General features: G+C 38.9%; 1 protein-coding gene across 1 annotated transcript in view; it reads right to left on the minus strand.

The window, feature by feature from the left end:
• Window positions 1-351: 351 nt before the first annotated feature.
• Window positions 352-24,510, minus strand: part of PTPRN2 (protein tyrosine phosphatase receptor type N2) — a 723,914-nt gene continuing 699,755 nt past the window's right edge. Inside the window, exons 20-23 of the mRNA XM_075271520.1 lie at window positions 15,533-15,586; window positions 13,401-13,465; window positions 6,161-6,234; window positions 352-914 (exon numbers count right to left, since the gene is read on the minus strand). Coding sequence (XP_075127621.1) covers window positions 843-914; window positions 6,161-6,234; window positions 13,401-13,465; window positions 15,533-15,586 — 265 coding nt within the window. The 3' untranslated portion in view covers window positions 352-842. The remainder of the gene's footprint in view (window positions 915-6,160; window positions 6,235-13,400; window positions 13,466-15,532; window positions 15,587-24,510) is intronic.

Here is a 24,510-nt window from a genome sequence, read left to right on the forward strand (position 1 = left end):
GTCAGTGGTCAGACCTTTCACAGACATTTCATGACATAACCCCTTTAACCTCTTGCTTGTCATTGCATGAAGCTACATATCTGCACATCAAATATCTTATTTTCTTTTAATGACTCATAAATTGCATTAATCTCAAAGTCAATTTATACATCGGAGAACTGAAATAAAACATGTGATGCGGGAAAATAATGAGTGACTTATTGATCAACAAAGCTTATTTCTATAGGATGACCTGCATGTGGTTCACCAGCTATTGCAAAACTACAACTCATGTAAACTCAGAGTAGGGGAGTATAACCTACCCAAAATGGGACATTTTAAAATATAGCCTTTAAAACTACAACTCCCAGCATTCCTGACCTACCCATTGGTGTCTGGGCATGCTGGGAGTTGTGGTATGAAAACAACCGGAGAACCACAAGTTCATGATGTCTGATATAGGCAACAATGGAATTGGATATGAGACAGCTTGCAATGAATTACGGCACTCTTATTCTACCGGCATGGGCACAAGTAAAGGGAGGCTTTAATAGGAGACAATAAACAATAACAATGGTGATGTTCAAGCAAGACACAAAGGAAAAAGACATTTTATTTTTCTCAAGCGAAAAGAAAAGAAAGAAGCAATTTTCTGACCAGTTGTGTTTCCCTATATACTATCATTGGGCTGCTGAGAGCAAATGGCTCTTCCAGCAGGGGACAAAAATGTGGACGCCTGTCTCTGTGCGGTTACTATACATGACACACACCAGGTCACAATTTCCAACAACGTTTATAGAGATTGATAGGAGAAGAGGGTTGAGGGGAGGATCCCTCGGGTATTCTTTAGATATGTCAAACACTTATTGTGGAAGGGCCTTTAGTATTGCGTTCACTTCCTCCGCCACGGCTGTCAATGCAAACTCAAATTGCTCCTGGAAGAAAAAGAGAAAAGAATAAAAATCAGTAAAATCACATTGTGTCTCCAGTCGTAGCTTCACCAGAAACCAGGAAAGAGAATCCTAATCATCACAATATGTTCTTCAATCAGCAGCGAGACATTGCAGGACGCGCCATGATTGCCAAGGCGCCATTCATTATGCATAAGACAATACATTCCCTACAGAAGTGCCGAGATCTGCACATGATTTGCATTCGTGATAACAACGCAAGACTTATTCATGATGTACTGCCTATTCATGCCCAACTGCTGTATAACTATATTTTCAGAAATACATCAGAATTGTTTAGTTGCCACTCTAAAGTTGGCCATAGCTGACATAGCTATCTCCCCAGGGTTATCTCCTCTTCTGTGCAATAAAGTGAAATCCAAGTTGCTTGATTGGTATTTACTAGGCATGAGCTACCTGTGGTAAAAGGAATAGAACATTTTTGTTGCAACGTTACATATACCCTTCCATTTACAATATGTGCCATCCTCCTTACTGCCTTACTCATCTTGCTGTGCTAACCTACCATAAGAATTTTGTTTGCGTCAATATTTTCTTCAGCTAGATGGTCCAGTTGGTTCATTTCTATTTCCTATTCCCAAAAAGTAGAGCGGAACAATTTCGGTGGAATAGGATGACTTATGTGTATGAGTGTGTTCTGCTTCTCCCCTCCTTGAAGATGACATAAAGGGAAGATGGATTGGGCATATCGAAGTTCATCATGGTTGATCCTTTCTTTTCACGAGATATAAGCCACCGATAGAGGGTAAACAGGGGCTTATTCCCCTCTCCCTACTAAGAACATGTGTGTGCTCGGCTGAACTCAGCATACAAGTTTATGGTGGAGGAAGAAGCTATTAAAGGTGAAGGGAGAGTGGTAGACAAGAAGGTTGAAATGCCTGGGGAGTTGACTATGGAGCATACCGGTAATTGTAATTGCCAGTACAATACACGGTAGGGCAGTTTTATGTATGGAAGAGAAGTATTACAATTGGAATTACTTGAAACATGAAGTCGTTTCTTCATTTAGATTGGCCAGTTGGTGCATTTGTATTTCCGACTCCCAAAAAGAAGACGGGAACAAATTTGGTGGAAGAAGATGACTTACATATCTTATGTGTTTGAGGATGTGCCGACTCACCCGAACAAAGATTATATAGAAGGAAGGATTGGGGTTATTGAATTTCAATATGCTTGATCTTTTTTTTTCATGGCAGATAAGCCACCAATAGCAGGTTTATTCCTCTCTCCCTATTGAGAGCATACACTTACGCAAACGAGCCGAGTGTGAGGAAAAAATGTCGGCTGAAAAAGCTATTGAAGATGTAGGGCGAGCTAAAGAGTAGGAGACAAGATGGGTGATAACCCTGGGGAGTGGACCGTAGAGCGTACTGGTAATGGTAATTGCCAGTACAATATAATAGGTCATTTGTATATATGGAAGAGACGTATTGCCATTGGAATCAGTAGCAACCTTCGGCTGATTGGTACATTTCTGTTCCCTACTCCCAACAAGAAGATGGGGATGATTTTGGTAGAACAGGGTGACTATCTTTTGTGTGAAGGTGTGCTGCCTCACCCTGACAAAGATTATGTAAAAGGAAGGAATGATGAATTTCAACAAGCTTGATCCTTTCTTTTCATGGAATATAAGCCACCAGATGTGTGGCAGTGACTTATTCCCTTCTTCCTATTGAGAACATATGTGTACTTGGCCGAACTTGAGCGTGCATGCGTATGGCAGAGAAACAACTGTCGGCTGAACAAGCTATTGAAGGTTTAGAGAGCGCTAAAGAGTGGGGGACAAGTAGGGTGACAAGCCTAGGGAGTTGACCATGGAACATCCTGGTAACTGTAATTGCCAGTACAATACACAGTAGGCCATTTTTTGCGTATGGAAGAGAAGTATTGCAATTGGAATGGCTTGCAGTCCTTGAAAATAATAACAATAGCTTATGCTAGCTGTGAACATTATGTTATTGGTGTAGTAATTTGGGTGCCTGTTCGCTCGGGGACTTCTTCTAATTGGCATTTCTAACCTGATTTTTAATCCTAAGACTTAAAATAATCAAAAAGCCTACAATTTCTTATTTGTATTCTGCTGGCAAATAGTGCGGTTTGTTTAAATCCATCAAGTCTAATTCTCCTGAGAACACACAGCCCTGGCAAGTAATCAGATACTTAGAATTTACCAGGCATTTCCATGAGAGATTTGGGCATTGTAACTGTCTGGAAACAGAATGGAAATGTGATTACCACGTAGCCCACAACATGACGGCTGCCTGTGGCTTGTTTACAGAATATTTACATTTAATTGGCTTTTTTTGTGTCCTTTTCAAAAAAATTTGTCGTTAATTAACAGAAAAATTCATCATAAAGAAAAGAACAATTTTTGAAATATCATTAACGAAAGGTCAAAAAATGTATTTGGGTCATGTATTATAAATGGGCTGTCATTTCAGGTTTACCGTTCACTTTCATCTTTTGCGTCGGTACAGTGACAAAATCATCAAATCCAACAAATATTTATAGGATGTTAGAAGTTTTCGCTCGGCAGGGGGGCTCTATCTCCATAGCGGCTGTCGGCAGCGTCACTTTTTTAAAAGGGGGTTCCTGGGATCAGGATATTGATGGTCTATCGTATAGAGAGGCTGATGATATCAGATTGGCAGGGATCCAACTTTCCATCCAGTATTGCAGCTGTCCCACTTACTCAACTCAAAGCTGCAACATCCTATACTGCCACGACTATGGTAACGTGTGCAAATTGACAACCGATGTAAACAAAGAAGAGGCTGAACTCATACACCCACTGAGCTGATACTGATGGTTTACCCTAACAATAGGACACCAATATTCTTATCCTAGAGAATCCCTTTAGTGAAAATCAGGGTATATTTTCTACACGGTATACAAAATGCAAGAGTGAAGCATCAATTTAGAGATTACACAATTTACAGGAGCAACGAGGCATCAAATTTTCCTATTCAAGGTGCTTCAGTATGGCAGAACCAAATAGAAGCTTAGCTAAAAGGTGTATTTCAGTAGGCTAGAGGAGTAACCTGATGATCGGTGAGAGCCCGACTGTCTAAATGTTGTAGGTTTACAGAAATAAGCTCAACTTTTTAGGTAGATTGTATATGTAAGATATAAAATTGTAACAAGGGTTGATTGATCGGGAACGGGAAAGATTGGATCCCGATCGGTGATCAAGAAAATTTCACGATCGCGATCGGCTGTCAAATGATCGAAAATGAGATTTTAAAAACTATCCTGAAATCTCAAGATCGGCTCAACCCTACTCATGTCTATATCGTTAATAGGGTTGAGCAATCGGGATCAGGAAAGATCGGATCTCGATCGGCGATCGAGCAAATATCACGATCGGCTGGGAAAATGATTGAAAATCGGATTTTAAAAACGATCCTGAAATCTCAAGATCGGCTCAACCCTAATTGTAACTAAGCACATAAACAATTTCTGTGTAGAGATTTTTTGGATAGATATTTTAGATTGCCGGTATGACAAGCTAGTTTACCCTACAGTCCCTACAGTAGTCCCTATGCTGTTTACACTAAGAAAACCTAACAGTATACTCGGTACTTCTCATAATTATGGGTTGCTCTGCCTTCTCCCTTCTGCCTATTACATGCCTGCACCCTAAAGGTGACCACAGACCTTCACGATCTGTTAATTGCCCAAACATTGTATAGCCAACAGCTATTCCTCCCTGCTCTTCCATGGACATACATGTTTGGCCAAACTTTCCAATGGAGGAGAGTAAACCACTGCTAGAAACCTCTGGCAGTGACTTTTCTTTCAGGGGAACAAAGGATTGGGACTGATAAAATTCTATATACCCCATCCTTCCTTCCTCCGCCATCATATTTTAAGAAGGGATCAGGAGATCCCCAAACATACACAAGATTATTTGCCGGTTCTGCCTAGATTATTGGGTTTGTCCAAATTTTTTCTTTTGTATATAGGAACCTTAAGTCATAGAAGTAGACACAGGAGTGATTTGCACTAAAGATATGCCACGTAAGTGGGGAATGGATTAAGAGTAGTGTTGAAAATGACAGTCTTAATAAATACCTTGCAAAATATTTTGAAAAGATCATCTATATACATATGTTGCCCAACATAGCCACTGGACCTCCATGCTAACTATATGGATCCTAAGCACTGCAAGCAGTGAGCCCATGTGCATGGGTGTAGCTATAAGGGGTGCAGAGGAAGTAACCACTACTGGACCCTGGAGCCGAAGGGGGTCTCTCAACAACACAGGTAAACTAGCATTAAAGTAGGGGCCACATTGCAGATTGGGGGCCAAAAGCTTCAAGTTATATCTCCGCCCATGTGCCTTAGCACTTACCTAAATTTCTACTTTAATAGTAACATTTTACAAGTGCAATTTTTTTTTTTTTTTTTTTTTTTACAGCAAACCATTATTGTAGCATCTCATCCCATAACCGTCCTCATCAAAACCTCAACATTGCCTAATCTAACACATTTCTTTAAATGGAAGCTAATATAACATCCTCCTGAATTCTCATTACTTGTTCTTTGACTCTATACTCACATCCATTTTATTTGGAATTTTCATGAGGACTCTAAAAAAAATTTCTAAAATTACTGAATCATTAAACCAGTCAAATTTGATATTTTTATGGCCACAGGGCCCTTCTAGATTTGTCAATTCTTTCCTCCCCGTGCAGGAAATATTCATAATGGATGAAAAACAGAAATCTGATCCTTAGCTCGCTAAAAGTATATTTAATTAGGATTCACTTGAAGTTGGGAAATTGACTATAATGTCGCGTTTTTTCATTAAGAAACGGGTTGCATGTGCAAATGGAACGGGACGGGGGCAGAGATACCCTGAATTAAAAATAGAACATTGCAATTTCCTCTCTAGCCGAGCGAACATCCTGTATATCAGACCTCGATCTGCGCTCCTGATTACCTCCAAGAAGGTTATTGTTTCCCTTTGTATCTTATTTCATATTAATTGTTATGGATTTTTACCTCGGCCCCTCGGAGACTTTATGTAAACAGAGGAAAGGAGCTTCAGATAAATCTTTAGACCTGCGCACTTAAAATGTATGCAAAGTAAGCCAGCTAGTCATGTGTGTTAAACTAGGTCAGAATCTGCTTTCCCTTTAACATAGAAACAATTACAGAAGAATCTTTAATATACTTTTTATCCCCCCCGATGTTATTGACAGTACCTTTGTCTGCACCATTCCTGGTCGCTGGTCTCTCAAGTGCTCCAGGGTAGCAGCAATATCAATCTCTTTAGCACCTGCAACAAACCACAAATTGGGCTGAGTTCTAAGCACAAGATAATTCAAGCTGCATCTGTCAATCTCTTCCTAGCCAGTTCCCCTCGGACAACAGACCAATTGAAAAATATTAATTCATGCCTCAGTGGACGTGCCAGACAGATGCAATTGTGATGTTCGTACAGAAAAAGAGGAGTATAGCTTTGATTATCATCAACACAGGAAAGAAGGGGGACTCTTGAGAGTGGTCTGCCTATTGTGTGCTGCAGCACTACAATCTCGCACATAAAGACCATTACCGTCTGATGAAAAAGGACACAATTGCTGCAATGTTGCGGGGTTTAAATGTGGATAGGTATCAAGACGCTTTCTCTATATCCAAAAGCATCAAGGATGTTGGATAAAAGAGCGCCGAAAGGAGACAGCAGCGACGTTAAGATATACATGAAAGCCGGAACATACAAAACAGCCATTCAGTAATGGCAGGGTAGCAACCACTATACAAGGCTTGTAGACGAAGAAGGGAAGAAGATGGATGGAAGATCAAAAAAGTCAAATCTAAACATAATCCCCAGTTTCTATAGGGAGTCGAAGCTAAGGTTCTTGTTTCATCTTATTCCATTTAATCCCTGCAAGTCTTAAAGGGGTCTAGGTTTTTATGGCCAAACCTTAGGATAGGGAGTAAATATGTAAAAAGTAGGGGACCAACATCTGGACCCCCGGTACGGAGTGTGTCTTCTGACACTAGTGCTAAACAAAGCATGGAGTTGGAAGTTTAATGTATATTATTTTATCATTACCTGATCTTCAAAGTAAATTTGTAACAAAAATTTGGACCTTGATATAAACATTAATATCTGGACAAGCATAATATTAGTAGCTATGGCATGAAAAAAACACATGGACTGGACAACTCAGGGAGGCCATCAAAATTAGATCATTGGGGGTTCAACTCTTGTCGAACAACAGTTTAAAGGGGCCACCATGCTTGTACAAGGACTGCAGTCTCTTCAATGTTTATTAATGTATATTGGGCAGCACCTTGGCTCAGTGGTTAGCACCGTTGCCTTGCCGTGCTGGAGTCCTGGATTCAAATCCTGCCAAGGACAACATCTGCAAGGAGTTTGTATGTTCTACCCGTGTTTGTGTGGGTTTTCTCTGGGTACTCAGGTTTCCTCCCACATTCCAAAGACACACTGATAGGAAATGTAGATTGTGAGCTCTATATGGGACAGTAAATGACAATGTCTGTAAAGCGCTGCGGAATATGATGGCGCTATAAAAGTAAGCATAATAAATAAATATTTCAGTCTGTCTATGCACTTGTCTCAGTGGTGCAAGATACTGCAGCCTCGTCTAGTTCTCTGGATCAGCAATACCCTGCAGTATCGCTAGCTGTTAGATAGTGTACAAGTAGGGGGGTCTGAGCAAGACTGAAGAAGCCACAGTGATAACAAGAGTGTTCCAGCCACTTCAAGTAGTGGATCATGAGGGTGCCAAGAAATATACTCCCACTAACGAAATCAATATTCTGATTTTGGAGAACCCCATCAACATTATTGCATAATATATTAATTTAGGTGAAAAGTCAATAAAAATAATCAGAGCTTGCATTAGATTAGCCAGAGAAGTTTGACTCCTAATATGCTGCATTATAACACCCCATAAAATTGCCAAATGTGATTGCTACAAAGCGTCCAAATAACTCTACCAGCCAATAACCCAAGACATAACAGTGTATCCTGTTACAGCGGCATCTTCACAGGTCTGGAAAAAGGGTTGCAAGTTCCTGCTGCCCACACCATCAGGGCCAAAGAGAAGCAACATTTTGCACCAGTAAGACAGAATTCAGATAAGATTAGGAGTAATATCGACTACAGGGCCTGATAGGACTTGCTGAAACAAATTTAAGGCTAACACCACATGTTGGGAAAACGCTGCATTTTTGACCTTTGCAGAAATACAACTAGGGCTCGTTCACATCTGGAAACCTGAAAACGTAGACCGGGCGCTGGTGTGAACCCAGCGTAAGAAAAATGCTGTGCTATAGTCCGAGTACAGTGAATGAGATTTTATTTAATCTAACTCCCATAATGCAGAATTAAAGACTGTGCGGAAATTGCAGCATTTTTAAAAAGCCACGTGTGTGCCATGTTAACTTCACTTGTATAAACACTTTATAGGAGGGTCCTAAATGCAAAACACAGCGAAAAAGTAGCAAACATTTCTGCTACATTTTTTTTTTTTGCCTGCGGTTTGCAATGTGGAGCCTCAGCCTAAACATTATATTTAGAAAGGAAACGATTTGTTTGATATAGTAAGCAGAAAATTTAATTTTTTGGTGAATGAAATGTGTCAATAGACAAGAAAAATTGTGTGTACATTATATACATATATATATACATATATATATATATATATATATATATATATATATATAATATATATATTATATACACACACATGTGCATATATATCTATATCTATCTCTGTGTATGGATGTGTGTGCTATAAGTATATATATATATATATATATACACACACACACACATATACAAATATATATATATATATATATATCTATATATATGTATACACATATACATATGCACAAATAAATAGACAGAAACTATATATATATATATATATATATATATATATATATATATATATATATATATATATATATATAATTCTTCCTATACAAGAAGAGAGTCATCTGAGAGATTTTCTCCTTTCCCACTGTAGAGCTATGTTTTTCTGTTTTTCCCACTATCACTTTGATTTTATACACATTATTGTCTCCTTCCAATATACTTAGTAGTAGAACAAGGACACAAATCATTCTGGGCTTTTTTTTTTTATCGTGAAACTCACTTTCAAAGATTGAAGGCCTTAATCCGTAAAGGCTTCTATTTTTTTTCAGCCATACTCATAGATGCAAGTCCTGCAGCTGGGCCCAGATTGAAAATGCACTTACATTTTTATGTGTACAACTGAAGGACTCTGAAGTTAGAGCTCGCACTTAATATAAAAGCTTTGGAAAATAGCATTCTTTGGTACTTGTACAATTCATTCTTTAAGAAAAAGGAAATGGAAAGAAAGATTTCATGTCCAAGGCTTCAAGGCCTTTGATCATTTTGATGAACACTAGATTCTGAACCTGGGCCTCAAACTTCTCAGGCCAGACAAAGAAGACATAGGCCTCACAGACCGGGCCTAGATTCCTGTCAGAACAAAACCTTTGGCTGCCTCACAGTGTGACAGCCTGGGAAAGGCCCACCTCAGCAGGGTTGAAATGCCCGCGTTGCCCTTTGATCTTTCAGTTAAACTACAGCCTAAGCAACAGGTCAGCGGATTGCAAATTGCACACCCCATTGGCAGAGGGGAGTAGGTCAAACACAAAATGGCGGTCACCAATCTGAGAAAGCCCTGTGACTCCATTCTTCGGCCAGTTTCACATGACTTGTCTTCTATTGTGCAAGACTAAGCGCACACTTAAAATGGAATTTGACATTACATGCTAGAATGGAGTCAATAAATGACATTCTTTAGTGTTCATGCAACAAAGTCAACCTAAGTTACTGAAAGACTGAAGCTAGAAAAATCCCACTCATTTACTTTTGTATAGATAGAAATAGTATATATTGTAAGTCATGTCTTTTTTTTCCACCACATCTTGTCACAATGGGGTCTGAAACTAATTTGGCTAATGTATAAAAGATGTTGCAGCGCCCATTGTTGGAGCCTTTACCATCTCTTACAGTCAATAATTGTATTCTCTGGTAATGGACAAGTTTATGCCTTTGTCATGGTTGTGCTATGGAAGGGGCAAACTAAGGAGAATTGTTATTATTCAGGGCTTTATAACGCATAAAAAGCAAGTACAGAAATATCTGAAGTAGAAACAACGGATTGGATGACACGAATATACCGGCAAACAAGCAAAAAATTTAATTTTTTTTTTATAGAATGTATACTTTTCTGCAAATCTATATCTAGGGTGCACTAATGCGGAGTCACCTTCTGATTTAAGTAACCAAGTGCATGTACGGAGATGTCCTTGAAGGTACAAACTATAGGCAAGAGGCACTTAGGCTTATGCACAATATAATACAGACAAAAGACGATCTATGTGCCGTATAATACTTCTGTGAAAGTATAACACAATTTTTCATTTGTAAGTTTTATGACAAAAACACCACTTTAAATTCCTTTGTATAAAAGCAGTATTATAGCGCCCATAGAATTTAGTTAGTGGCGTATTATGTGCTAGAAAGGGGCTGAAACCAAAAATGGAGAGAAGCTTAGAGGAAGGTGTTACTATTTTACCATGATCTTCAAGCCCAAATTCCCTTTTGGCTAGAGCAAAAATGTACACAGCAAATTGGATCGTGAAAAGGGGCCTTAGGGAGGCTTGGATTTAATTGGGGTACACTTAAAGAGAACCTTTCATCACCTCGACCCTTCAACAACTCCACTAATTCGGGCAAAGTTGGAATTTTTTCTCTAGCCCCAACTGCTCAAGAGCAGTCACTGTACTGCGCTCTACAGTGCTGTGCTCTACTGTCAGGTGGGCGGTCCCTGTGTTTCTACTAGGCCCATCTGACAAGAGAGAACATAATTGTGTTGAAACTAACAGCAATGACTGATCTGGAATGGTGAGGGCTAGAGAAAAAAATCCAACTGTGCCAGAACCAGTGAAAGATGTGATGAATTGGTGAAGTGAAGAAAGGTCTTTCTTAAAGAGACCCTGTCATTCAAGAAAGGCCTGGATGCTTTTTTTTTAAAATGTAGATTGTGATTCGCAAATAGGGATCACAATGTACATTTTTAAAATGTTTTTGCAGAATGGGAGGAAATCCACGCAAACATGGGGAGAACATTCAAACTCCTTGCAGATGTAGTTCCTGGCAGGATTTGAACCCAGGACTCCAGCAAGGCTACAGCGCTCACCACTGAGCCACTGTGTTGCCCCGGGCCTGGATGCGTTTATTGAAAGAAAAAAAAAATTACATTTTATGGGTTTTAGACTTTTGTTGAATATAAGTTAATATGATAATCTGATGGCCAGATTTGGAGTCGGGAAGGGAAAAAAAAACAATAGAATTTTTTTTTCCCCCCACTGTCATGGGGCAATTGGCATCAGCCCTATGTTTTTTTGGGGGGGTTGTCATCACATGATCACTGCAGCCAATCTCTGGCCTCAGTGGCAACATGTAAACAAAAGGCATGGGATCGACTGGCCTCAACCAATGCTGAGCCCAGTGGTTGGCTGCAATGGTTGACTAGGTATAATTAGTATACAATTTTTTTTCCAGAGTTCACCTCTAACTCTAACATTTTACAATTTGTTGTCTTCTGTATGCTTACTTGAAGTAACTGACAACTTCAGACAAAAAAGATAACTAGAGGATGGTTAAGGTGCAAAAATCATGTTTTCTTGAGTATAAAATATATAATACATATCAATTCTGGATTGGAGCTTTCATTGGCTACAACACCCTGACACAGGTCCTAATCCTGAGAAAACCAAGTCCATTTTATTTTCAATTAAAGAGCATTTTTTTGCAGTATCAACAAAAACTGTATCTTATGTTACACCAGAGATCGCAGAGCAACACCAGCTCAAGTTTTCACTTCCACATCCGTTACTAAAGTCATAACATTCCCGATTCCTCATCTGGAAGGTCATCTATTTTTTTTTATTTTTTTTTAAATGTAGATTGTGAGCCCCACATAGAGCTCACAATGTACATTTTTCCCTATCAGTATGTCTTTTTTTTGGAATATGGGATGGAAATCCATGCAAACACGGGGAGAACATACAAACTCCTTGCAGATGTTTTTTTGCCCTTGGCGGGATTTGAACACCAGGACTCCAGTGCTGCAAGGCTAACCACTGAGCCACCGTGTGGCCCCTGAAGGTCATCTATTTGACAATGAGGATTGAGGTTTATATTGTTCCAAGAGAACTGGATAAGAAGTTGTCCCGAGATGACTTGTGCAACAATCGGGGTAATAGTACATCCGCCATTTATCCCCGTTTTGCTTCTAAACCACTACACCTTTTTTCTCCTCCCCGACAATTGGGATCAAGTCTTTTCCTTATACTGATTTGAGATCAGGAATTACTATAATTTATATTGCCATGAAATAATGTAATCCTAATCTAAACACATTCACATAATCCAAACTCAAAAACACATCTATAGCAAAGGTCCTATTTTGTATTGAATTTTGTAATATAGCTATGACATACAGGGATATACCATTGCAATAACATTGGAGGCTGATTTATTATGAGGGAATATTTTTGGCCACTTTTCTGAATTGACTTATTTTTTACAAGGTTTTTTTTTTTGCTTTTTTTGACAAATTTTTCATAATGACTCAAGCAGGTTCCTAAATTTGTTGTACATACCCTAACAGCTCTACAATGGAAATATATCACTCCCCATCCAGGACGGAACTCCTCACCCGTATAAAGGATGTTCGCAATCTAGAATACTGAACAACACAATGGAGGCCTTTCACTCAATCTGGTCCCCATGGGATACTTACTGTACCCCTCTCCACCACCACTACCACCCTCTTCCCTGTCCAGCCGCCTTTTCATTTTGCATTACATTACCATACTACTGACTTCTTTCTTGCGCTTATATTTTTTTCTCTGTTATTTTGTAAAATACCAATAAAAATTACAGTTAAAAAAAAAAAGTTTCAATTGTTTTAATGGTAGTATGAACATTTGCTAAGGATTTTTGATGTATTTTTAAGCCAAGCAAAAAGTGCAAAAAATGTTGCAGCTTTGCATCTAGTAAATTAGGCGTACAACGATGCCTCATCTAAGCCGCAACCAAATTACAAGTCCATTTTGGAAAAAAAAAAGGAATATTGTGCAAAAATCTACAGATTTTAAATGATGAAAAAAATAAGAAGGTGCAAAATAGGAAGAATGCACCCGAATTCTGTTGCAAAAGTGATAATAAATGGGCCTCATTGTTTCAAGTCACATATCTTATTACAGTCAGAGCGTAAGTCAATTAATTCACTAACATTCAGTAAAATAAAAGGGAAATCTGCTCATCTGCAGTATAAGGCCCACCGCTGAACGCCGTCTCCTGTCTCCATAGAAACTGCATACATATAATAGAAAGAAGGTGGTAGGCTCTTTGAAGCTCACCTTTAGCCATTTTATTGAGTACCATGTCAATCAGGATATAGGTCCCACTTCTCCCTGCACCATCGCTGTGAACAACAAGAGAATTTTGTTAGCATTTCCACGATGAAAAGCAACAAAGTGAAAGGGGCGTCGCTCCTCTATTAATTTTATTGTTAATAAAGTATGGGTGAAAGTGATTGAAAGGAGGGAGAGAGAGTAAAAAGTAGCAAAAAAAAAAAAAAAGCTAAAAAAGCCTTTAAATCAACCCAAGCTGTTCACTTAGGATTAACTATTGTTCAATGGATCTCGTTGATGTATCGAAAAGAAAGAAAATCATAAAGAGGGCGAGGAATCCGGTTACAATGTAAATAAATAAAACCCTAATGAAAGTGCAGTAAAATACCATTAAAGTTAGAAAAGCCGTCGCAGCGGAGGGGTTTCTATAGGAATTAATTCCTTTCACTTGTGAATCGAGGCACTGTGCTCGGTGTGCGTGCACGCGGGGGGTAAATGCACACTAAATACTAACAAGTTTACAATCGAATACGGTATTTAAAATAAAACTACCAAAATAGGCAAAGTCAAATTCAATAAGAATTGTTGCAATTCTTAAAAATAAACTACCAGACTAATTATTTAGTTTACATTTCCCATTCCTTCTGAATAGAGATGAGCGAACACTGTTCGGATCAGCCGATCCGAACAACACGCTCCCATAGAAATGAATGGAAGCACCTGTGACGCTGACATTGCCGGTGGCCGGCGTCACAGGTGCTTCCAATCATTTCTATGGGAGTGTGCTGTTCGGATCGGCTGATCCGAACAGTGTTCGCTCATCTCTACTTCTGAAGCCACTCTCTGCAACAAAAAGCACCACTTTTCCCGTAACATGTGGCCCAAAAGGTTTGTCTAACCAATACAAAAAGTATTTAAAAAAATCACGTTCATCTTACTTATCCATATTACAATATCATAATACATAATACTCATCTCCCGCTGCTCCTGTCCTACTTGGTCCCCCAATGGTCTCTACTTCCCGATCCTTCGACACACAGACCTACCAGTGAGGCTAAGGTAGGTCACTGCTGCGGCCAATTCCTTTTGTGACCTGGAGGTAGAGACCTTAGAAGAACCTTGAAATCCTTGGAACAGGAGCCCTGCTGTGGTTTTGTATATTTTTTTTAAATAACTTCTATTGGCCAGACAACCCTTTAAGTTTACAATATTCGTGTACAGTATTAGTAACACGATGTAAGAAATAATTGAGTAACAAAAAAAAAAAATCCAGTATGGTGCAATGTCATGGAGAATTTTTAGACAGGCATGAACCCCCCCCACACACACACACAAAGTAAGAATGCTTTCATAAATAAAAGTGTTAATGTTGTCAATTAACAAAATTAAGTGAATGAACAAAATATAAATCTAAAACGTATTAATATTTGGTGTGACCTTTGCCTTTTGCCTTCCATTAGTTCTTCTCGGTACTTGTAGACAATTATTGAAGGAACTCGGCAGGGAGGTTGTTCCCGCCATCTTGGAGAACTAAGCCCAGATCTTCTGTGGATGTAGGCTGACTCCAATCCTTCTGTCTCTTCATGTAATCCCAGACAGACTGGATAGTGTAGAGATCAGGGCTCGGTGGGGGCCAAATCATCACTTCCGGGACTCCTCCAAAGGGCAAAGGTCACACCAAGTATTGATGGGATTTAGATTTGTCTTTTCTTCATTCATTTCATTTAATAATTGAAAAACAAACAATTATAGTTTTGAAAGCATTCTTACATTGCGGCTACCTAAAACTTTTGCACATTACGGTACAGGTAATATTTGAATATACTAAGAGGTTCTATTCCTTTATAGAATTACAGCTGGAGTTTCATGTTAACCTGACAAATTTTACACTTCATGTACATGAAAGTATCATGGCAAGCACAACCTCCGAGTTTTACAATAGAAGTATATGGAGCCCTACTTCACCTCTGTATTCCTCTGAGGTATTCTCACCCAGACGCCATATGGAGGAACGCTATAGCAGCACATGAAGTGCTCATGGTTTGGCAGTACATGGCTGTAGAATGTTGCATGGGCTTCCATGCAAGTTCTGTGCGCGAGAGACCTCAACTTTTTGGAAGCTTGAGAGCAATACTTACCTGCAGTGAACTATTACAGGACAGGAGCGCCCCTTGTAACACTTGTTAACTTTCCTATAATAAAGAAGACGAAACTCGTTAGCCTTTGTAATCTCTATTTGACAACAATCTCAGTACATATCCAATAATGCTGTAGAATACAAAAGGCAGTTACACAGACAAAAACAAAACTTACATTAAATTAAGTCAAAAGAATCCTAACAAATTCATCTTGTCGAGAAAAAATAAAATAATGTGTAAAAATAGTTGTATGCGAAACAATAGGGCACACCGTCATCGGAATACTGCTGAAACGTATCTGCACTTAAAAAAATAAATAAATTAAAAAATATAAAATAAATGGAAATTAATGGATTACACCTACACAAGGCCATTCTTCACGCAGATGTGTGGGAGAACAATCTATGGACTTTTGTTACAGTCACATTTACAGATTTACAAAGTTATACATCTAATTGTTAGAAACATTCAGCTATTTCATTATCACATATTGTATATTTGCCTTTAAGATACCGCAACGTATTATTGGCTGCATATAACAAGGTTTAGCACATTCATTCCTCTCTCCGAAGAACATAATCTCATCATTTTGAAAATTTTTAGCACATTATTCTTTATTTTGCAAACTCTTCATCTCTTAACAGCCACGATAAGCAAGACAAAGGAGATAATAGTAACGGCACAATAAGATAGAAGAAATACTACAACCAAAAATGTTGAGCATGCTAGAATAAGACAAAAGATAACAAAAAATAAAAAGGCAGAGGTAAAATAGGAAAGTAAAAAATGGGCGAAAATTTGAACATGGAAGGAAACAAAAAAAAAAGAGAATTTTTTTTTTTCCAAATGAGGGCAAAATTGCAAGAGGGTTGAGGGCACCATATTAATATATTATTTATAGATATCTATGTATTATTCATGTATTTTTCTTATTTATGTGTCTCTTTGTTACGTGTCTTTTGGTTCTGTATGACAGCAAAAAAAAATCAAAAAAAATCTGAATCGCTGTGTTGTAAGCTGGAAAAAATATCAATAAAAAAAACTGGTAAAGTCAATTGTCGTAAAACAAAATTCTAAAAAAATGTCATTTTATATCAGAATATTGTTTGGCAGCCTAAATCTTTAAGAATTTAATCGGTCTACAATCTTTGTTATAAAAAAAAAAAAAAAAAAAAAGAATAAAAAAAAAGAAGACTAAAATAAAAAATATGTTTCAGTAGAGTTTTCGCTATTGCCCACAAATCAGCTCCCGAGACTTTTCTATTTGTGAGTGAGGGAACTGTAGAAATACTAATTTGGCAACTACAAGAAATAATGGTTTGTGTCTGGTGAATTGCTGAGAAGCCTTGTCTAAGCTCACACAAATAAACCAAAGATTTGGAACACAGAGATCTCGATCTTCTTTATAGTGAAGAGTAAAAAGAAAATAAAATGTGTCTGACTGCTTCATCATTGATATGACAGTGCCGGACGGATTGTTGGGCGAGACCCACTGTGCAGTCACAAGAAATTTAATGAGCAGTTTTATCAGGATATTTTCAATACCATCCAGCGAAGATGAATTCTGTAGTTATTTTATCTAATGTGGCTACACGGACAAGCTGGGAATCATAAATGAAATAATTGTATAGGCTATAGGTAAGATAACACCGCGTTTCTGTCTGGAAGACCTATAGAGGAGTATTGACGGGATATCATAAATTGGAAGCTAGGATGGATGTCTGCTTGTCTAAGGCAGATAATGAATTCAGATGTCTTGGTAAACATGTAGTTTTGGCAAAAGGTGTCGAAAAACAAGAATATTTTGATACATTTAAATGTATTAAAATCAAGTTTTTTTTATAGCTATGGTGATCAATGCCCAATAAAAAGGCGATATTTGTGTTCAACATTATAAAAGAGACATTAGGAGAGGCCAATATTCAGGCTCAACTTAAAATCTGGCAACGCGCTATGTTCATGTATTACATGTATTCATGTATTTTACATGTAGTAAAATTGGACATGGCGCATAGATAGAAATGGAGTCAATGTGTTAAGTGTGGGCCTATAGATTTTATTCCTGGTGCCTAAATACGTAATTTTCATCCGATATATGTTACATATTATACATGTTCCCTGAGCTACGATTTTAGCAGTATGAAGGTTATCAACCCATACTACAAAGGCAACCAGCAACTACTATAGATGTAACGCTTTAGACAGGGATGAATGTCGGCCATGATTTTATAATTTGGGTTTTTTTAAATAAGAAAATATTTAGTAGATTTTCTTTTTTTAGAAACTTTAGTAATACTAAGGCCTGGTTCACATCTGCATTTGGTAATCCATTCGGGGAGTGTGCTTGGAGACCCCCAGAACGGACTACTGAACGCATTGACAAGTGGTGTACAGTGAAATCACGTGAACCCCATAGAGTATAATGGGGTCCGTGTGCTCTATGCACAAGTCATTTGGACAGGAAAGTAGATCATGAACTGCTTTCCTCTCTGCATGACTCATGCGGACACCACACGGAAAACACACGGACCCTATTACAGTCCATGAGGTCCGTGTACTTTCATAAGCTCACCGATTGTCAATGAGTTTGGTAATCCATTCGGGGGGTCCCCATGCAGACTCCCCCAAATGGATTACCAAACGCAGATGTGAACTGGGACTAAGTAGTAGCTGCCTTGATAGATAGACTAATCTAAGCTGCCTATAGACACTAATATATGGAGACCTATAGAGAAATTTAAGGTTTCCCAATATCATATATTAGAAAAGCTGGTCAACTTTTCCGTCAGCTCTGGACATATGTCAAGCTGAGAGGAAAAATAAGGAAGGGCACATTTGTAGGTAATGAAATGTCTAAATCTAAACAATTTTTTATCTTTCCTGTACCTTAAATTCAGATTTTACTATTATTTTATTGTAATTTAGGATTTATAGTAAATCATTAAAACATATAATGTAATAAATAATATAATTAAATCTCTGTAGGGTGTCCCATTGTGATTTCTCATTAGAGTCCTCCATGGGCATGGAACTTGCATCAGCCACCATGATACAACCATTCCACTTGAATGTGCAGGGAAACCTTAGAACGGGATTCATCCCTAAAACATCATTTTGCACCCTTTATTCTTAGGATCAGTGAGGGCCCCAGAAGTTCGACCTTCGCTGATCATAAAGTGATGCCAAATCCTAGTAATATGACATTACATTGTAAGATGGGCAAACTCCTTCTAGTAATACTGACTCCTTCCAATAGTCTAACTTGTACAGTCTATGATGTTTATGAAAAAGGTATTATGTATAAATGTATTATGCTAAATTTGGTGGTAGAATCATCAATGGTTTAGATGATCAATATCAAGCACTTGGAGTAGCCATGGTGATAAAATGTGAAAATTCTGCAATAAATGGGAATCAACTCCACCGACCCAAACATTGTATTTGCAACCATCAATAAAAGGATTCTCCAGGAATAGGCCAAAGAATAAAAAATGTCCGGTTACCGGCCTTGACACCTAGCTACATCCTTCTAAAAAGCAGGATGCAGGAGCTTTTTTTTACCTCTAGGGGCAGGAGTGTGAACAAAATGGCTACCGCTCTTCATCCCTGTGTAAACCATTCTAGATGGTTCCCTGCTCCTTGAGGGAAAGGGGTGGAGCTAGAGGTGGGGCAGGGTGGAGCTAGAGGTGGGGCAGAGTGGGGCTTAAAGGTGTTTTCCAATGAACGTAACCATAATTAAAATTTGTAGACAATGAAACATTAAACATACTGGCAATTAAAAATTTTGAAGTGTGTTAAGGATTTTCTATAACATCTCAGAGTAGGTTTGCACTATCGTTATTAATGTCTGTTGCTATCTCTACATTATAGGATAAGAGTAATGGAGATTAAGTGACCAATGCAAACCGAGCTCCCTCCGCCTGGCGTCCGTCTACATTCACTCGTGTAAATACAAGACGGAAACTTCCTTCCTTGTAATGGACATTGATAGCAGTAATGTGATCATCTCCTTAGTGGTGACAGTTTTGTGTCTTGATCGGTTGCCAATGGATATGGCCAAGATTATAGGACTTGTCTGGGATCTGGCACCAGGTCATGATTTCCTTGTTTCTTACACCAAATCAGGCAGGGACACTACACGCACAAGAAGATAACCTGATCACAATAAGGAAATCATGGCTGGATATAAACAAGTGCCAGACCATGGAAAGCTCCTGTATTCATGGTTGTATCCATTGGCCTGCCCCCAACTCCATCTGATTCCTCTAATCGTGGAAGCCATTTTTTTTTTCTTAAACACATCCTCCTGCATCTTGCTAAGAGGATGCTCTGTGTCAGATCAGGTACCCTGACTTTTTTATATTTATTTATTTTTGGCTTTTTCCCAGGGAACCTCTTAAAGAGGACCTTTCATGGATTTGGGCACATGAGTTGTTATATACCGCTGGAAAGCCGACAGTGCGCTGTGTTCAGTGCACTTTTGGCTTTCCCGGTCTGTGCCCTGGGTGAAGAGCTATCGGTGCTGGTACCGTAGCTCTTCACAGTCAGAAGGGTGTTTCTGAAACTCTGTCAGGAACGTCCTTCTGCACAGCAGCGTCAAGAGCGCTGTATAGTGTGAGCGGGGAGGAACGCCCCCTCCCCTCCAGATAATACTCGTCTATGGACGAGCACTGTGAGCAGAGGGAGGGAGCGTTTCTCCCTGTACATTGTGATAGGCGCTGCTGTGCAGAAGGACGTTCCTGAATGACTGTCAGAAACGCCCTTCTGACTGTGAAGAGCTACAGTACCGGGACCGATAGCTCTTCACCCAGGACACAGATCAGAAAAGCCGACAGTGCACTGAATTCAGCGCACGGTCGGCTTTCCAGCGGTATATAACACCGCATGTGCCCAAACCCATGAAAGGTCCTCTTTAAGTAAAACATACAAACAATGAATATTTGTTATTTTAAGTAAATGCAAAATCATTGAAAATCCTAACAAAATATTTGAACATCCCATACACAACAATATCTAATAAAAAAAATTTTTTTTTTTTGCATAAGAAAAAAAAAAATAAAATCCAATAAATATATTCTGTTACAACACATGAAGATACACTCTCGTAAAATGATCGTTTCAGGCATATACAAAATATACAATGCATACAATAAAATCATGACGTCAAATAACAGATAACACAATACAGTCTTGTTACAAAGAATCATTATTATAATACATATATAAGAATTTATCATTCCTATAATAATATATTGTCATATGTAGAATAATACGTGACGTACAATCACCTTAGCATTCAGTGCGAGCAGGTCGATGCTTTGCCATGAATTCACATATAATTAAGGGTTAATTGTACCAGCCTAAATAAATCTATAACCAAGCATTTCATTCTGTCAGTGCAAAAATGATAACAACAAGCCGGCCGTTCACCGCAGAACATGTATTATTAATGTGTATACACACGAGAGAGGCAGAGAGAAAGGGAGAGAGAATGATTAGTGATACAAACCAAACCCTTGGTTCAATGAATGAAAAGAAACTCGTCATGCAAACCGTCAGCAAGCAAAGGTCAAAGGTCGTTAGAGGCACAGAAAAGGGGCTTCCATATTGTCCCCGCAGCAGAGTGACAGTTTCCAATGATCACTTTTGTGACTATGCAACTGGGCTCATATTACTAGCTGCAACATCACAAAAATGACACTGGCAACTGCGAATTAGCTGGCAAAATAAGAATTTAACCATTTTCAAAAGGAGCGCTTGTTAGTAAATGCCAATGTGTGTACAGCAAGAAAAAATAAAAAGGAGAATTTTTTTAAATAAAAATTAGATTATTTGGTGTTTTATCCTAAGGTGATGCAAGCCATCGGAGCTCTTAGTGTGTTTGGTTTTCGCACACAACGGTAGGGAACGGATTACCAAAGCGGTCAATATTAGCTCTGTTTAAGTGTACAAGGCAGATGCCAAGGTGACCTTTGTTGTGAGGTTTCTATAGAACTTACAATTTTTTTTTCCTTCCCCATCTTCACAGTACAGAATAACACAAGAAATTTACAAAAATTTACATCACAATTTGCATTTTGATTGATTCGCATTAGTAACAATTACATTCAAAAATTTAACAGTCGGAAAAGAAAAACATTTTGTCACTGGAATAAACTAAAAATGTGAATTTAAAATAAGAAAATCAGTAGAAATTTTAAATTTTTTTAAAAAATTACCACCATCTAAGAACAAAGTACAGTCTGGATTGTAATTGTGAGGATTCTGCTTGTTATGTCTCCTGACATGTCTGTTCTCCTACCTCTATATTGTGCTGTTCCTCAGTTATTCCTCCTGCAAATTTATGAGTATGTTGACTGCTGGGTGCACACTATGACATTGTCCAGTCAGTATGGATAAGGTCAGACTGTGTAGAGACACCCCACATTGATAAGATATGGTAGTACCCAGTTATCGATTTATTTGATATATTCATATAGTTCCAATAGGATTTAGGTTAAGTTCACACTGGACCTGGTTTTTTGGACCGGAAGCTGAGGCGGCCTCCAAAATACAGGTAGCTGCGACTGGCTGCCGATGCGCACTCCACTCCGGATTAGGCCCAAATGAATGGGCCTAGTCCGGAGGAGGGAGTGTCTTCAGGTGGATGTCACGAGGTGAATCCACCTGAAAGAATGAACATGTCGCTTCTTTTTCCGGGAGCCGGAACAAATCGGTTCCCGGAAAAAAGAACTGACCGGCTCTCATTGATTTCAATAGGGGCAGTCTTTTTGGTCAGGATTTTGAGGTGGATACGGCCTCAAAATCCTGACCAAAATACCCCGTGTGAACTTAACCTAATAGAGGAACGGTAAAACGCAGAACTCTTGTAAGTGATGATATAGCCTTGTTACTTCATGTAGAATACAAGTATGTATAGACAAGTCAGAAGAGGCTTCAGGTCACCATAAAGCACATGTATCGATTTTACTGAAAAGCAGATGTAGATAATACTGAAGAACAACATATAACCATTGGTAGTTTGTCATATAATGTGCGCCTTTGGGTGTGTTCACATTGATAAAATACTGACCCGCTGAGACTAAGGGAGAGTTCACACGGAGTAACCTGCCGCGTGATGTGGCACGTATACGGCGTGTTAGACTTTGTGGGTCGTATACGCTCCCATTGATTTCAATGGGAGCTGGGATCGTACACGCGGCGCTATTTTGCGGCCGTGATTTTGCGGCGTATACGATCCCAGCTCCCATTGAAATCAATGGGAGCATATACGGCCCGCAAAGTCTCACACGCCATATACGTGCCACATCACGCGGCACGTTACTCTGTGTGAACTCTCCCTAACCCTTGCTTTTCTGCCACAGGACTGCATTTGGAATAGCCTTATGTAATAGGTGTAATTGGTGTGTGGCCGTCTTCAGCAGTGAAACCTCAGCCATATAGGGCCGAATATGTCAAATGGAGCATTGGTTACTAATTCCCATTTAAGGCCGAGGCCCCACGTGATGTAAACGCCGCGCTGGAAACACCATGGAAAAAAATGCAGCATTTTAGAGTCACTGTGAGGTGGATGGGATTCTAGAAAATCCCAACCACACCTTGCTGGAAAATGCGAGCAGTAGACACACTGCGATTTCCAAACGTTGCGGTTTTGGAAATCGCAGCATGTCAATTATACCTACGGAAATTCTGGCAATTTCCCCATAGGCGTAATGGAAGCTCAAATATCAAGCATAACCCCTATATAAATGTACAGCGCTGTCCTTGTACGTACTCGTGGTTTGAGTGAGCGCAGCAGTCTCTTCATCGACCAGGCGGGGGGGGGGGGGGGTGTGACAAAACTATCGCTCTTTAATTGATGTTCTGTGTAAAGGATAGGTCATCAATTAATAAGCCTGGAAAACCCTTTAGGTTAAGGCTCCACGTAGCAAGCCGCAGCTAAAAAACACATTTCATCCTACAACGCATTTCTCTTTCCTTATTAAAGCCATAGGGAAAATGCATTTCTGCAGCTAAAATTGACAAACTGTGTTTTTTATAACGCCCTTTTTTCCTGTAGTGTGTGCATGGGGTTAGCCAGAATCTCAATCACTTTGCTAGTACTGTAAACCGCAGCATTTTGTTTCCGCAGCAGGCAGAAATGTTGTTTTTCCGGAACATAGGGCCTTAGGTCTTAAAATTAATGGGTGGCAGATTTAAGGAATTTGTTTTCCTGCTGATTCTGACACCTTTCTCTGTGGACATACCCTAAGTGTTCTGTTGCTTTCTGGTATCACCCGCATCTATTTTTGCTACTTTTGTAATTTACTTAAAATATCCATGGATTAAAATGAGGACACCCTATACATTGTACAGGGGCAACCATATATACTGCAAATGTAGCCAATATAGGTCATGGAAGAGTCATTCTAGCTATACAGCCTTTAAGCGACTTTTCCATCATTCTTGTAATATCTGGATCTGCTCATACATACTGTATGATAACCCAAATAGATGACAAGTCTATGGGTAACTCTATATAAGCCTCATCTGAGATACAAACCATGTAATATATAATACACAGTCATTACTCCAATACCCTACTCACATATGGCTGCTGTATATTTTATGGTGTGCAGCCAAACAAGAACTAGAGAAGACACAGCCGAGGTCTCGATCATTCTGGATCATCAGTATTGATCCGCTGATATTGCCTGATAAATGGGCGGTTGTCACATGGCCGGTGGGGGTTGGGACGTGTTATATGTGTCGTTATTCATCTATAAAACATGTCCCCTCACTCCTTATTAGAAGCAGTCAATATGAGGACATTTAGGGGACATTTATAAAATGGATCACTTGGATGTTGAAATGCTGATGTAGAATATACAGTATTAGCATCTGAAACACAAATCCATATCTATCTATCTATCTATCTATCTATCTATCTCCTATCTATCTATCTATCTATCTATCTATCTATCTATCTATCATCCATC

This window comes from Leptodactylus fuscus, chromosome 4 (assembly GCF_031893055.1).
Source record: "Leptodactylus fuscus isolate aLepFus1 chromosome 4, aLepFus1.hap2, whole genome shotgun sequence".
NCBI lineage: Eukaryota > Metazoa > Chordata > Amphibia > Anura > Leptodactylidae > Leptodactylus > Leptodactylus fuscus.